Source organism: Typopeltis vanoorti, chromosome 12, assembly GCF_054136105.1.
Source record: "Typopeltis vanoorti isolate ZY-2024b chromosome 12, IOZ_Tvanoo_1.0, whole genome shotgun sequence".
In the NCBI taxonomy this organism is placed as follows: Eukaryota; Metazoa; Arthropoda; class Arachnida; order Uropygi; family Thelyphonidae; genus Typopeltis; species Typopeltis vanoorti.
In genome coordinates, this window is record NC_143560.1 from 114,725,315 (window position 1) to 114,743,447 (window position 18,133).

Here is an 18,133-nt window from a genome sequence, read left to right on the forward strand (position 1 = left end):
TATCTCGGGAAGAGGTACAGGTAGCCTTAAAACTCACCAAGAATGGTAAAGCTGCAGGAGTAGATAAAACTTTTTTATTAACCCGACGTTTCGATCTTTATATCAAGATCATCATCCGGAGCATACATAAATATACAAGACAAGCTGAGTTACATTATTAACTGTAAGCTAGAGAAACAATGATTTGATTACATGTTATTCTACTGGCATGACCTCTAGTGGGGAAAACAAAATGTAATACTAAAAATAGGACATCATTGTTTCTGAAAGAAAACCATCTGTAAGAAAGAATGTTTAATCCTGTCATCATAAATAGCTTCATATAATTTATCATGCCAGTAGAATAACATGTGATCAAATCATTGTTTCTCTAGCTTACAGTTAATAATGTAACTCAGATTGTCTTGTATATTTATTTATGCTCCAGATGATGATCTTGATATGAAGATTGAAACGTCGGGATAATAAAAATGTTTTTTAACACGGTTGTAAATTCCATCAAATTTTTAAATGAATGTGAAAAATCTAGGACCTATCTTCTTGCTTTGCTCCACCTTTAAGCTCTTTGAAAGAATTCTCCTTAAAAGAATTTCACCACTCATCGAAAGAGCACTCCAGATTGAACAAACTGGTTTCAGGCCAAGAAGAAGTAGAAGTTGCTGTGACCACGTCCTGGCGCTGACAGCACAGATTAAAGAAGGCTTCCAAAAGAAACTTAAATCTGGAGCCACTTTCATTGACCTAACATCAGCTTATTACACAGTCTGGATAAGGGGCCTCCTCCTAAAGCTAGGAAATATTATAAGGTGCAAAAAAACTTTCCAGCTTTTTGAAAGCTGGAAAGTTTCCTTTCCAGCTTTCAAATTCTCTCCAACAAAAAGATCCGAGTCCATATTGGCAGAAAAAAGAGCAGGCTCAGATTCCTTCACAACGGTCTTCCACACCGCTCTGTGTTAATCCCTTTACTCTTTAATATCTATGTGTACGACTTAGCACATACCAGCTCAAGCAAGTATATGTACGCTGATTACCTAGCAATCCTGCATCAATCTACCTCCTTTGCCAATCTGGAATCAACGTTGAACACAGACCTGAACATCCTGGAAGAATACTTCAAGCAGTGGTACTTGAAGCCAAATCCAACAAAAACTGTGTCCACAGTATATCACCTGAACAATGCAGAGGCGAATCGACACCTCAACCTTTCTTTCTGTGGAAAAATGGTAGAACATGAACCTCACCCGAAATACATTGGAGTGAGCCTGGACAGAAGCCTAACCTATAAAAGGCACATCACCAACCTGTCCAACAAAATTAAAACAAGAAACAATATCATTTCAAAGCCTGCTGGAACCACCTAGGGTTGTGGTGCAGGTCCTAAGATCATCTTCATTAGCTCTCGCATTCTCTACAGCAGAATATTGTGCCCCTGTCTGGGAAAGTAGTGCACACACTAACATTATAGACACCGAGCTAAACTCTACCATGCTCACAATTAGTGGGACAGTGAGAAGCACTCCTGGCTGCCTGCCTTATCTAACATTGCTCCACCAAACATATGGAAAAGACACATCTCAATTAAAGAATTTAATAAAGCAATGAACAACCCACTCCTTCCCCAGCACCAGACTCTCATAAATCCACCTAGTCTTCACCAAAAATCTAGAAAGCCTCTCTGGTCCATGAATGAACTCTCTTCAGCTGCCCTACCATCAACACCTGACATCTGGAGAGAATACTGGCCCAACAATCTCCCAACAAATGGCTTTCTGGTAGAAGATCCCTGTGCTCTGCAGCCTGGTTTTGCTCTTCCTAGGAAGATTTGGTCATCAATCAACAGGATCAGAACTAACCAGGGCAGATGTGGCTACCTACAACATAAATGGGGGCTAAGGGGATAAACCGCCTATGTTGTTTTATAGCCAGTAAGCGAAACTAAAGATCAATATAGAAAATAAGGGGATAAACCCTTATGTTTAGATCTTTAGTTTCGCTTACTGGCTATAAAACAACATAGGAGGTTTATCCCCTTATTTTCTATATATTAAGGTGCCAGAAAACTAGCCATTTGGCTTTTTATCTTAACTATAAATGGGGACTGTTAGACCACCCTTATTGTGATTGTTCTCCCATGGCTCAGACGATTACTCATATTGTGTACGACTGCCCAAGGCACCAATTTCACGGTGGTGGCCTACAGGACATCCACAAGGTGACGGTTGAGGCCTTGGGTTGACTTTTCAGACTGGACATTGACCTGTAGTTTGTATGGTGGTGGCATTGGTTATGGAGGAAACAGAAGATCAAGGTCCCGTTTCACCATGAAGACGTTATTCTCGTAGTCGCTCTCATAGTCCTTGTCGAAGTATCAGCAGAACTCCTCCTCATGCTAGAAGATGATGATGCAAAGTGAATTGGGTATTCTCTAATGGATGAAGATTTTCACACAAGTCACAACAGCTCTCTAATAAAACCTCGGATATAGCTACATTTGTTGTGTTGTGATGTGTTGAGAGAACATGCAGTCTTGTCATATTTGGTGCAGTAGAATGATAATTTTTGAGTGTGCATGTGTATGTGTGTGTGTGTGTGTACGCGTGCATGCATGCACGCACGCTCGCATTGTTCATTAGTTTCAGACTGTGTAGTGCAAAATTCATTTAAATCTTTTATCCATCATTTTTAAAATTTAAAAAAAAATTCACATTTGATGTCCTTAGAAACCTTATGGTCATTCCCTTGCCTTAACGGGTTTTGGGAGTGATGCCTTCTGCTAGAAGAAGTGGTAGGGTTGCAGATGCCCTTTCCACAAGACAATCACAAACGTCGATGACCATGGCGAGATTCAAACCCACAGCCTCTTGGCTGTAAAGCAGATACACTAACCACTTTGCCAACAAGACTGGCTCATTTTTAAAAGAGAAAAATATTCTCAATTCAGAATAAGCTTGAAAGCTCCTAAAAAAGATGAAAAGGGATTGGAATTGTCAGCTTTAATGAGAGGATCTAATGTCAGTGAACAAACTATGAATTAATAGAAAAAGTTCATTAGGCTAATGAACAATACATCATTCACACAGTGCTATTAGAAACACATGCCACTGATATGAAATGAAACTGTTGAAATGAAAAACAACCACTGTTCGTGCCATTTTTTTTTTTTTTTAAAATTAATCAGAGATTTAATTATCCAGGAAAGTTTATTTATTGATCAATATTGAGTAAGTTTTTAAAAATTCTAGGTAAATGAAATTTGGGATTTGTTTTTTATTTCATATTCAGAATTTAGAAACTACTGTAAACTTGAATATTCCAAGATTCCTTACAATGTAATTTAGTTATTGTGTTCAATTAACCAGCTCTTACTAGCAGAATCAGAGGAATCAAAGGAATAGTTTGTTATGGTCAGATGTTTGTTATAGTGAATTTTCTTTAGAATAGAATTGATGCTTTTGTATGTAGTTTGGCATTGACTTTGGTAGTTTGTTAAAATTCCATGCAGGGGTATTTGGTGCAACAGTATTTTCTGTAAATACTTGTGCTCCTAATATGAAACCATTTCATTATGTAATGTCATGACCTTTTTTAATTTAGATCCCGTTCAGGTTGCATTTAAGCCAGGAGTTCTTCGTCAAGATAATCAAAATTATGCCTATTTCAGAAATAATACTGAGGTGAGTAGGAATATGTACTTATATTATCATTATTATTAATTTTTGGGGCATCGTCACGCAGTCAAAGATCATAATGAGAGGCAAACTAATCATTATTCACACCATACCTATCTCTCATTCAATTCATCCACCAGTAACGCACTTACAACTGGATCTGGCAATGCCATAGGCATGGACATGTGGAGGGTGGTAATGAAGAAATGTATAAACAACTTGGATTAGTGAACAAAGGAAAAGGCATTTAATATAGGTGATTTTAATTATGGCAGTGTAGGTTGGAATGAAGAGCGTTTGGGAATAAGGAAAATAAATTTCTCGAGTTCTTAAGAAATAACTATCTCAGGCAGCACTAAAAGACATGAGGATTGGTAGTTTTATATCTGATTATTTCATCATAGGATGTAATTATGAGTGGGATTTCACACTTTCCTGCAGTTGGGGAGAGTGATCATGAAGTGATCACCTGGGTTGTGACTAGTGATATGCAGACTTTTGTGAGGAAAGGATATATATGGAATTATAAAGCTGGTGATTTTGACAAGATTAGGAGACAGCTTTGAGCTATATCATGGAACAAGGAGTTGATGATTTACATTAACTCCTTGTTTATACAAGGATGATTATACCAAACTGAGAAGGCAACTTTAAGCATTGCTTTGGCATTAGAAAGAAAATGCTAATGACAGCTATATCCATCTGAATTCCCAGAGTTAAATCACATGGGAGTTAATTGGATAAAGAAAACATTAAAGCAAGAGCCAATATCAGGAGAAGGGTAAAGAGATGACCAGGCTGGTCATCACTTTTCTCCTGAAGGGAAATGACGAGAAAGGTGAAATCACACAGTGGGACAATTTAGTCAAACAGTCCAAGGGAAATTCAAGAGATTTCCTATAATTTATTTATTTATTTATTTATTTTTGTATTGATATTTGGCAAGCAAAAGGAAGACTGATCACAGTGAATAACCGTAGTGGATGCACTATGCACATGCACTAGACATAGCATATTTGTTACTGATCACTTTTAGTGTGGTATGTATTCCAGGCCAGACCTATTGTTTCTTAATGGTGAGGAGATAGTGGATGAAAGAGTAGTGGTTCATAATTTAAAAGAATCAAATATATTGTGATAACTTGATTTGAAATCGGAGATTTGACTGATATTGGCACAAGAGCTGAAGGCACATGCAAGGGAATTGGAATTATCCTTGCCATGATTTCTAATGAGAGTAAAGAAGGTGAGATGATTTCCATTATGTAGGGTTTAGTCTAGATGTGGATGCTATCTATCCTAATCATGGATCCTCTGTAGTGAGGTGGTGCTGGTGGTTTCCGACCCTAGGTGACTTTGTAGGCATTGCCCACAAAATGTTTATGGCGAGATTTTTTTTACAGGTTAGTTCACCATTGCCTTCCCTGGTTGGGGAAAGGTTGGTGTATATTCATGACTATAATCCATGTGTGTTCATGAAGTCAGTTTGCTTGTTCTGGGGGGGACGAAAAACCCATGAAAGAAACCCTATCTCTGTATAAGAATGGCTAACTCTTCGTCAAAAGAGACCAGATAAAGGTTCCTCATGCCTCCAGTGAGAATTGGGATGTAATTAAATCCCAGATAGCCATGCTACAGTTATTCAATATTGGCGTTCACGTGAACCTGCATGCACAATTGCATCAAACAATGGCACGCCCTTGAAAAAATACAACGTTTTTATGTATCGATTATGTGAGACAATTTGTACCTGTAATTTCCAGTTTGTTTAAATAATTCAATGTTTATTAGTATTCCTTTCCTTTATAAATACCTGAAGAAGGCTGCTATATACCGAAACTAGTAGTATTTATCATTAAAATCTTTATATGTTATCTCGGTCTTATAGTCATTAAATCTATATTTTTTTCAAATGTATAACAACCGAGTAAAAGCTGATCATCACATATATATATATATATATATATATATATATATATATATATATATATATATATATATATATATTTTTTTTTAGGGCATTATGGGTGAGTATAGAAGGCAATTATGGCAGAAATAAAAAATGTAGAAAAAATTTTGTACATGCCTTGTTTTTGGTTTAATGATGCCTTCTAAATCCAAGCTCCTGCTGAAGGTTGTTAATAAACCTGGGGGGGGGGGGAAACATGGGGGTGCACTTTAGACAAGGAAATAAGTTAGGAAACCCAGGTTACTATTAATAATATATATATAAATATATATATATATATATATATATATATTATTTTGTTGTGGGGAGGGAGAGGGGGAAACAAAGGGGAAGGGTAACCTTAAGTGGAAACTGGGACAAGGGTTAACGGGATGTGGACCGTTTCGGTCATCATCTGACCATCGTCGGCACTTTGTGGGAATTACTGTAGGGCTATATCAAGGCTGCAAGTTGCATCTGCCAAATTAGGGCATTTGTTGTCGCTAAATGGCCGGAGGTGTGGCTTAATTTGTAAATTTTGGAATGTCCAACATTCGGAAATTAGGTAGGGGCAGTGGACGTTGATAGAATTTTCATCGATTTTATGGCAATAGTTTCAGATATTCTAAGCATTGTTTCGTTGTCTTGTTTGTCTTGCACATGAAGCTCAGTAGCAAATTTTTTTGTTCCCGGAAATGGAGCAGTTACCACGTACTGTAGCAAAGTTTGGCGTGACGTCGTGATGTAGGCAGTTCTTTAGGAATGTTATGTGCATTTTTTGTGCGGTGTATGTGAGGATGGTTTTTTGGTAATTTACTTTTGTGAAGGTTATACATTCGTTAAAAGTATGAGCCCATGGCGTGCACTCATCAAGACTGTGACATGCACTCATCAAGCAGGCCATAGATGACAGATTCAGAAAGAAAAATCAAGCATATTCATACATCCACAACACAAAACGTAGACTGAAAACCTTAATGTCACCTAAAGATTGGGCAGTTTTCTCTGAAAGTATCCAGACACACATCAACGACTACGCGCTGTTAACTGAAGCTCGACACACAAAAAAATGGTATGCCTTAGCAGGCACAAAATACATAACATATACTGTTCCCAATCTTTCTGACACAATCGCCTCATGACCCACACTTGACAACTCCATCAAAAATCTGTCACACCACATCCTCACACCCGACGAGATCATCATCCTAAACAAAGGTCTTAACTTCGCGATATCCCCTAAATACATACCGAAAAAAGACATCATCATCGAAATCCAAGCGAAACTTGAAAATGACCCAAACAGAGACACAATATTCCAAAAAATAAACAACATTATAAATAGCAAAATAATAGTAAAACTCAACATCACTCTCAACTTACAAAGTGCCCTTTTATCCTTAAAAAAGAACACTGATATCATGATCACAAAAACTGACAAAGGAGACACTGTTGTCATCATCAACAAAATGGATTACCACAACAAAATGATGGCAGTCTTAAACGGCCAACACACCTACCAAATAATCCACAATGATCCTACCCCTGACCTCATAAAACAAATAAACAGCACCTTACACACCTTAAAAAGTCAAAACAAAATAGATAAAACCACAATGAGACACACAACCCCCGCACTACACGCACCCCCTATATGTTTGGGAACATCAAAACCCACAAAGACGGTTATCCAATCTGAACCATAGTTTCCTACAAGAACGCCACCACAGCTCCTTTATCAAAATTTGTTGCCAAACTCATCAAACCACTATTAGCAACGTCTGTCTGTATGATCAAAAATACATACGACCTATTCTGGAAATTAAATAACATTACTCCATCCCAGGATGACATCCTAACCTCACTAGATGCAACTTCATTATACACCAATGTGGATGTTCCCAAAACATTAGACATCGTACACACACTACTCACTGAGGACCACACCCTACACACACACGCACAAAATTAACACCAAATGACATCATTAGTTTGATCAAACTCGCAATATCCGCCAACTTCTTTAAATTCAACAACTCCTTATATGTTCAAATTTTCGGTCTCCCAATGGGCCAAAACATCAGTGGACAATTAGCGGAATTATTCCTGGCACACATTGAATCACTTCTACTCCACCCCCCACCCCCCCCATGGCATCACCTTCTATGGCCAGATATGTAGACAATATTCTATGCATTGGCAAACCCTCACACAGCTCTGCCTTACAAGCATCACTCAACGATTTTAGCAACAGACTACAATTCACCATGGAAACAGAACAGAACAAATCCATCAATTTCTTAAATCTGACATTAATCAGAAACCATAACAGAATAGCTACGAAGATATTCCACAAACCCACACATGTCGGAAACTACCTCCATTTCAATTCATACCACCCATATTCCGTTAAAAAATCAGTCATCCTATCACAATTTATCAATGCTTACAAATTCTCAACCAACAGCAATTTTCTTAACACAGAACTGAAGTATTTAACACAGATTTTAAAAATCGCAACTACCCCACACATCTAATAAATTACGCGAACTAAACGGCAAAATCCCGTCTTAACAATAATATAACAAAAGCAGACTTCCCGACATGTATGGTCATCAAATTACCATACATCCAAAACACATACAAAGCTTACAAATACATTTTCAGAAACACGGACTATAAGCTAATATTCACCACAAACCAAAAATTAGCAACTCTCCTAAAGCCTACTAAATCTCTCACTCACAAAGAAATATTCGAACACCACAACTTAGTCTACAAATTTCCTTGTCAAAAAGACTGTGACGTCACCTACACAGGCTCTGCAATTAGGTCGTTATGGACTAGACAACAAGAGCACTTCAGGGATTGCAATATTCCCATTCCGGAATATCTGAACACAAAAAAAACATCGCAACATCAAAAAGAAAAACAAAACACAGAATACAGGGAAGACAGAAATTGCAGCTCACGCCCTTGAATTAAAACATATCCCCCAAATCGACAAAGCCATAATCACAGACAAACAAGACAATGAAACAATGCTTAGAATATCCAAAACTATTGCCATAAAATGCAATGAAAATTCTATCAACTTCCACTGCCCCTACCTAATTTCCGAATGTTGGACATTCCAAAACTTACAAATTAAGCCACGCCTCCGGCCATTTAGCGACAACGAATGCCCTAATTTGGCAGATGCAAATTGCAGCCTTGACATAGCCCTGCAGTCATTCCTACAAAGTTCCGATGATGACTGAAACAGTCCACACGCCGTTAACCCTTGTCCCAGTTTCCACATAAGGTTACCCTTCCCCTTCGTTTCCCCCCTCTCCCTCCCCACAACAAAATAATATATATATATATATATATATATATATATTTATATATATATTATTAATAGCAACCTGGGTTTCCTAACTTATTTCCTTGTCTAAAGTGCACCCCGATGTTCTTCCCCCCCTCCCAGTTTATAAACAACCTTCAGCAGGAGCTTGGATTTAGAAGGCATCATTAAACCAAAAACAAGGTATGTACAAAATTTTTTCCACATTTTTTACTTCTGCCATAATTGCCTTCTATACTCGCCCATAATGCCCTAAAATATATTTTTATATATATATATATATATACACACCCCTTTTTTGAGTTATGTTAGCCAGTGTTTTAAAATAAGGGACACTCCTAAACAAAAACAGGCTACAATAGCCATTAATTATATTAATAGTGTTTAAGAGGAGTAACATGGGAATTTCCCAGAAACTATAATTAATTAAAACCTTACATTTTGCAACATTGAACTCACATCTACATTTGCTTGCCCAGTATCACTCAATTTATTCAAGTCTTCTTGCAAGGCCACAACATCTTCACTACTCTTTATGGTTCGTCCTAACTTTGCATCATCTGCAAACAACTGAATATCTCCATCCAAAACTTCGCCAATATCATTAATATACAAATTAAATAGTAATGGCCCTAAAACAGACCCCCGAGGCACTCTGCTAGTGACTTTCCTTTTCTTGGATATCGCACCCCCATACACAACTTGTTGATACCTATCAGACAGCCAGTCTCCAATCCAATGCACTAATCTAATATCCAACCCCATCTGCTCTGCTCTAGACTGTCAACTTATCATGAGGTATTCTATCAAAAGCTTTTGCGAAATCCAAGTATATTACTGTGTATATTATAGGAATATTATAGGAAGCAGTCACTTTATTGTAATAAGTAAGTAGATTACTAAAACATGACCTCCCTTTGGCAAATCCATGCTGTCCATCAAAGATTATACCATTGTTGTCAACCAAACTCTGGATCCTAGTTCTCACAAGCTTCTCCAACAACTTAATCACAACACCTGACACAGAGATAGGAATATAGTTTGATGCTTGAGTTCAATCACCTCCTTTATGAAGTGGCACAATCTTGCTCTCCTTTCACTCTTTAGGAACTTGACCAAGTGCAAGACTCGTATTAAAAAAATATGTCAATGCAAGTGTCAACTCTCTGGCACATTTCTTCAAAATACACGGTGATATATTATCAAGTCCCACAGCCTTATTTACATCTAGTTTACTGAACTCCCCAAACACCTCTTGCTCACTTACAGTCTATCTCTCCTCCCCATCATCAACTGCTCTCAATCTCTCCATGAAGTCACATTACAAGATTGAAAGATCTTTATGAACTGCTCATTAAGTATCTCCACCACACATTCTGCAACAGCTGTCTTTATACCATTTCCTCCAATCAATATCATCACTATATTATCATTCTTTCTTTTGCTGGCTACATATCGAAAGAACTCCCTAGGATTCTTTTTGGCTTCATTAGCTAATTGCTATTCATACCTCTCTTTAGCTACTCTCACCAACCAAGTCACCCTCCTTGCCTGGTTTTTGTAGACCTCATGAAATTGGTTACTTCCACTGCTCTTATGCTGCCTCCACAATCACAATGCCCTTTTTCTCTTTATTGCATGCTTAATCTCTCTTTATTCACCCATCTCACACCTACCTTATTTAACCTTCTCACCCTTGTAATACATTTAGACATTGCATCTACCAGATAGTTTAGGAAAAACCCTCAAACTGCATTGATCTCTTTTTCAGCTAACTCCTCATTCCATGCTACACCTGCAAGCTGTCTCCTGAGCTCTTCATAATCACCCTCTTGCAGTTCCACTTAACCCTTTTCTCACAGAGGTTCTCACACTGCTGGCAGCCACTCAGGTAATCATCTCATTGTCACTCTCACTGGTGGATTATTTGACACCTCATTTATATTTACAACCTCTGATGAGATGACCAAATCCAAGACCCTCAATCCTCGTTTGCCTTTTGTTACTTACTGTCTGAGGTAGTTATCCCTGAAAAACTCAAGAAACTAATTTTCTTTACTTCCAGTTGCTATCTCTTCATTCCAGTCTATATGTCTAACCATGTCTCACTTATTCCGACAATCTTTGGGCGAACAGACGCAATTAGTGCAACCATTTCATCCGCCTTGTTTCTTATACTTCTAGCATTGCTATACAAACACAACAGCTCATTTCTGGATCTACAGCTAGTTCCACTGATACCACTCACTCGATATGATCTCTCCATGCTGGATTGGGGCCATTTCCCTTTCTGCTTCTTCATTTTAGAACCCTTTTCAATTCCATCTGTTTCCTCTTGATCCCTGGTCATCCCATATGTGATCTCTCCATGCTGGACTGGGGCCATTTCCCTTTCTGCTTCTTCATTTTAGAACCCTTTTCAATTCCATCTGTTTCCTCTTGATCCCTGATCATCACATTTCTTTCCTGCCTACACATGCTCTCACCTCCTCTTGGAGCATCCACCTTTCCCACGCTGTGTACACCTGTCCACCTTGAGCCACCCCGTTTTCCTGTTTTTCTTGCACACCCATTCTCTCATTTTCTATACTCATACCACTCACTTCCCCATTCATATCCACTTCTTCAATCTCTCCTGTCTTACTCTGCTGCTCTTCCACATCACTCCCCTCTCGATCTGATTCATTCTCTCTATTCACTTCTGTACCTTCCAGCAGCAGTCTCTCCAAGCGACTCACACCATAACCACTCAAATGCAGTCCATCGCTTCCATACAGCTCACTCATCCCTCAAACTCATTCCCCACATTAACAAACTTTACTCCTGTCTGCTCACACATTTCAACCAGAATATCATTCATAATCCTTGCTCTCTGCCTCATTTCACCACAGTCATACCTAGGCAACATACTGACTACCCTTCTTGTCACAGTATTCTCTTTTATCTTTCCAAGCAGCCTCCTGATATTCATTCTCAAATCATTTGTACGAATTAATAATATTAACTCGTTTGCTCGCTCCCGCCTTATATCCAATGCCTCAATCACTCTACTCATTTTACTGCCTGGAAAACATACCTTGTGCATTTTATCCTCTAGCACACCTTTAATAATGGAGTCACCATACAATGCCACTCTCTCATCTTTCGTTAACTCTTTCATGCCATCATGATTTATTTTAATAGTTTTGAACTGAATTCTCTTAATTTCATTCCCATCCATTTCATTTCTTGCCTTATCCAATCCAATTCACTTTCCGACTTTCTGATATATACAACAATAATATATTTTTCCACGGCATTTGACAGGTTTCCAAATTAGCAGTTGTTACAGAAACTTAAAGGAATGGGTATGCAAAATAGGCTGTTGGATAGGCTTTAGAGAAGAAGGGTGACTGGAGCACCTTTGTGCTCTAGCCACTTTGTTGAATGTGCATGTTAAACACAAAGCCGGCGCTAGGGCCTTTGACGCCCGCATGCAATTTCTATCTAAGCGCCCCTGTAACAATCCAGAAGTGTGTAGTTCTTTTACGATAATAAAAATTTAAATTATTTGAAATTTCTTAAATAAATTTTGACAGAACAGCCACATTTGTTCGCTAAATGTAACGAACCGGAAGTGTTGACTAGGCAGGATAATCATTAAAAATCCGTATATTCAAAAAATTCTCAAAAGTTAAAGCAAATTTTGATAAAGCCACTTCACTTTAATCGTTGAACATAATGATTTAGGAATTATAGCCTTCTCACTGACCGAATCGCTAACAAAATTAAAATGAATTTTAATTAAAGTTAAAATTTATTTGAACTAAAGTTTAAAAAATTCTTGCATTTTACAAGTGACTAAATTCTTAGTAACTTGTAATAATTTTTATAAGTGGAACTATCTTTTAGGAAATTAAAAGAAACTCAAGATAGATTAGAAAATAAGAAAAGAATTCAGAAATAATTAGAACATTTAATATAAGTATTAAAAAAATAATATCTTTACAGAATAACAGAAAATAAATTAAATTACATAAATATAGTTGAAATTTTTTTATTAAAATTTTAAGGTTTTTAAGGATTTCATATTCACAAAATTAGAAATAATGGTCGTAACGTCTAATTCCGCACATATATCATTTTCAATAGCTATTAATGCCAAACTAACAAGCCTTTTTTGTGACATACTTGTTCTTAAGTAGGTTTTAATCAATTTCAACTTGGAAAAGGAACATTCACCGCTTGCTACACTAACAGTTAAGGTTAATAGCATTCTTAAAGCAATTGAAAAGTTAGGGAAAGATAAATTATTGGCCACAATAAAATTATAAAATTATAAAATTACCAAGTTATAAGAGAGCAAATAAATTTGTAGTCCTTTATTTTAGCACATAATGTTTGTGCTTCATGCTGAGTTTTTTTATTAAAATTTTCGTTATTTAAAATTTCAAAAAGTGCATCATAAATTTCTCCTAAGTGATATCGTAGAGCGTGGATTACATTAATTTTACTATCCCATCGCGTTTCTGATGGCAGTTTCAATGTTAATTTTTTTTACGAACTTTAAAAGGATTGCCCAATGTTTGTAAGAGAATGAAAAGAATTGTATATTTCTTGAATAATTGCAAAGAAACTATTTGCATCTGCATTCACTTTGGCTGCATCATTAATGATTAAATTTAGTGTATGAGCAGCACATCGCACGTGAAAAGTTAGAGGATTTTTGTTCAAAAGCAAATTTGAAGCCCATATTTGCCCCATTGTCATACTTAACCTCGCATGTCTTCAATGGGAATGTTCCATTTTTCCAGTTGTTCCATTATTGTTGCACATAAACCACGTCCTGTGGAATCTGATATATCTGCAAAACCTAAAACGTTTTCCCTGATCTTGGCAATTCCATTGTCACAGGAAACAAAGCAAATAGTAATGGTCATTTGTTCTGTTTTACTTGCATCAGGTGTGCAGTCTAAAATTATGGAATAATATTTAGATTTGCAAATTGATAATAAAATTATATTCCTGATTGCGTTACTTAAAGTTTCCAGTATTTAATTTTGACTGTCTTTACTCAAATACTGAATTCTATTGTTTTGTTATAGGGCCCTTTCAACATGATTTTCCTTTAACGGGATCAAACTTCCCAAACAGTTTGACTAATTTTAAAAAATTGTCGTTATTTCTTTCATATTATTTATTAGATGATCCACAAAAAGCTAAATTTCGGCTACCAAGGAATTTTATAATTTCAATCAAGCATTCTAAACCATTCGTCCAATGTTTCTTTTCCATTTCATACATGCTTTGAGTCTGGAAATCAATAATTAAAAAAATTATTATTATTATTATTATTATTAAACAAGACCTCATGGAGTCAAAGACTCATCGAGGAGGTCCTTTTATCTCACACACATCTCATCATACCGGGTCTTAAACACATTCAAACTCCCTGCAGACACCACACTCTCAGGCAAGGCATTCCAATCATTCACAACTCTGCACGAAAAAAACCTGCCTCTCACTCCCCTACTCACACCCTCTTTATACAGTTTCCAGGTATGACCTCTGGTTCTCCCCTGATCTCCCACTATTCTCTGTAGAACTTCTCCACCATTGATCCTATAACAACCCCTTACCAACTTGTAGGTCTCTATCATATCTCCCCTCTTCCTTCTCTCCACTAGACTCTGCAAATTACATCTTTTCAATCTTTCCTCATACTCGACATTCCAGAGGTCAGAGACTACCTTAGTCAGTCGCCTTTGGACCCTTTCCAACATCTCTTCATCCTTCTGAAAACCAGGTGACCAAATCTGGGCACAATAGTCCATGTGTGGCCTAATCAAAGCCTTATACAATGGAACAAGAATCTCCCTGCTTCTACACGTCAGTGTCCTCCTCATCATTCCCAGAAGTCTTTGTGTTGTCTTCACAATTTTGGCGATGTGTCCCCTAAATTTTAGATCCTTATCCACTATCACTCCCAGATCTCTTATTTCCTCTACTTCCAACAATATATTCTCACCAAGCATAAATTCTGCATCCCATCTTTGTTTTCCAAATTTTAAAACCTTACATTTTGCAACATTGAACTCACATCCCCATTTGCTTGCCCAATCACTCAATTTATTCAAGTCTTCTTGCAAGGCCACAATATCTTCACTACTCTTTATGATTCGTCCCAACTTTGCATCATCTGCAAACAACTGAATATCTCCATCCAAATCTTCACCAATATCATTAATATACAAGTTAAATAGTAATGGCCCTAAAACAGATCCCTGAGGCACTCCACTAGTGACTTTCCATTTCCTGGATATTGCACCCCCATACACAACTTGTTGATACCTATCAGATAGCCAGTCTCCAATCCAGTGCACTAATCTAATATCCAACCCCATCTGCTCTAGTTTGACTGTCAACTTATCATGAGGTACTCTATCAAAAGCTTTTGCAAAATCCAAGTATATTACTGTGTATCCTTCTCCTCTGTCCAAGGAAGCAGTCACTTTATTGTAATAAGTAAGTAGATTACTAAAACACGACCTTCCTTTAGCAAATCCATGCTGTCCATCAAAGATTATACCATTGTTGTCAACCCAACTCTGGATCCTAGTTCTCACAAGCTTCTCCAACAACTTAACCACAACACCTGACACACAGATAGGCCTATAGTTTGATGCTTGAGTTCGATCACCTCCTTTATGAAGTGGCACAATCTTGCCCTCCTTCCACTCTTTAGGGACTTGACCAAGCGCAAGACTCGTATTAAAAAAATATGTCAAGGCAGGTGTCAACTCTCTGGCACATTCCTTCAGAATACGCGGTGATATATTATCAAGTCCCACAGCCTTATTTACATCTAGTTTACTCAACTCCCCAAACACCTCTTGCTCACTTACAGTCAGTCTCTCCTCCCCATCATCAACTGCTCTTAATCTCTCCATGAAGTCACATTCACAAGATTGAAAGATCTTTATGAACTGCTCATTAAGTATCTCCACCACACATTCTGCAACAGCTGTCTTTATACCATTTCCTCCAATCAATGTCATCCTTCCATAATCATTCTTTCTTTTGCTGGCTACATATCGAAAGAACTCCCTAGGATTCTTTTTAGCTTCATTAGCTAACTGCTGTTCATACCTCTCTTTAGCTACTCTCACCAACCAAGTCACTCTCCTTGCCTGGTCTTTGTAGAACTCATGAAATTGGTTACTTCCACTTCTTTTATGCTGCCTCCACAATGCTCTTTTTCTCTGTATTGCATGCTTAATCTCTTTATTCATCCATCTCACACCTAACTTATTTAACCTTCTCACCCCTGGTATACATTTAGACATTGCATCCACTAAATATTTTTTGAAAATCCCCCAAGCTGCATTGATCTCTTTTCCAGCTAACTCCTCATTCCATGCTACACCTGCAAGCTGTCTCCTGAGCTCTTCATAATCACCCCCCTTGTAGTTCCACATATACCCTTTTTTCACAGGGGTCCTTGCACTGCTGGCAACCACCCAAGTAATCACCTCATGGTCACTTTCACCAATTGGTGGATGATTTGATACCTCATTGATAATTACATCCTCCGATGAGATGACCAAATCCAAGACCCTTAATCCTCTTGTGCCCTCTGTTACATACTGTCTGAGGTAGTTATCCCTCAAAAACTCAAGAAACTCATTTTCTTTACTTCCAGTTGCTATCTCTTCATTCCAGTCTATATTGCCATAATTAAAATCACCCATAATAATCACCCTTTTCTTATTTGCTTGGCTTATTTGACTATACATTTCACTATCACCACCATCCACATTACCAGGTCTATAACAACATCCCACCAAGTATTTGATTCTATTCACCTCTATCTCACACCATACTGCCTCAAAACCACTGGCCCCATTTCCCTCTTGCATCTCTACCTTGTATGGACATAACTCTTTCTCTATCATCAATAGCACTCCCCCTCCCTTTTTACCCCTTCTATCCTCACGAAACACATCATACCTTTCCATCTCTATTCCTGTCAGGATGTCATCCTCATCTAACCATGTCTCACTTATTCCGACAATCTCTGGGTGTACAGACTCAATTAGTGCAACCATTTCATCCGCCTTGTTTCTTATACTTCTAGCATTGGTATAAAAACACAACAACTCATTTCTGGATCTACAGCTAGTTCCACTGATACCACTCACTCGATGTCATCTCTCCATGCTGGACTGGGGCCATTTCCCTTTCTGCTTCTTCATTTTAGAACCCTTTGCAATTCCATCTGTTTCCTTTTGATCCCTGATCATCCCATTACTTTCCTGCCTACACATTCTCTCAACTCCTCTTGGAGCATCCACCTTTCTCACGCTGTGTATCCCTGTCCACCCTGAGCCTCGCCGTTTCCCTGCTCCTCTTGCACACCCATTCTCTCATTTTCTATACTCATACCACTCACTTTCACATTCATATCCACTTTTTCAATCTCTCCTGTCTTACTCTGCTGCTCTTCCACATCACTCCCCTCTCGATCTGATTCATTCTCTCTATTCACTTCTCTACCTTCCAGCAGCAGTCTCTCCAAGCGACTCACACCATAACCACTCAAATGCAGTCCATCGCTCCCATACAGCTCACTTCGTCCCTCAAACTCATTCCACACATTAACAAACTGTACTCCCATCTCCTCACACATTTCAGCCAGAATATCATTCATAATCCTTGCTCTCTGCCTCATTTCACCACAATCATACCTAGGCAACACACTGACCACCCTTCCTGTCACACTATTCTCCTTTATCTTTCCAAGCAATCTCCTGACATTCATTTTGACATGCTCTTTGTTTTCTCTCAAATCATTCGTACCAATTAATACAATTAACTCTTTTGCTCGTTCCCGCCTCATATTCAAAGCCTCAATCACTCTACTCATTTTACCGCCTGGAAAACATACCTTGTGCAATTTATCCTCTAGCACACCTTTAATAATGGAGTCGCCATACAAAGCCACTCGCTCATCTTTTGTTATCTCTTTCATGCCATCATGATTTATTTTAATAGTTTTGACCTGAATTCTCTTAATTTCATTCCGCATCCATTTCATTTCTTGCTTCATCCAATCCAATTCACCTTCTGAACCTCGCGACACATTCACTCTATCATTAAATCTTTCTAACTTTCTAACTCTCGACCCCCTCT

At 37.9% G+C, this 18,133-nt stretch overlaps 1 protein-coding gene across 4 annotated transcripts in view; it reads left to right on the forward strand.

Moving 5' to 3' along the window:
- LOC150101147 (uncharacterized) overlaps positions 1 to 18,133 on the forward strand; it is a 916,082-nt gene that overhangs the window by 401,121 nt on the left and 496,828 nt on the right. For all 4 annotated transcript variants that reach the window (XM_090401639.1, XM_090401642.1, XM_090401641.1 and 1 more), the window contains one exon: positions 3,595 to 3,674. In XM_090401639.1, the coding sequence (XP_090257765.1) occupies positions 3,595 to 3,674 (80 nt within the window). The remainder of the gene's footprint in view (positions 1 to 3,594; positions 3,675 to 18,133) is intronic.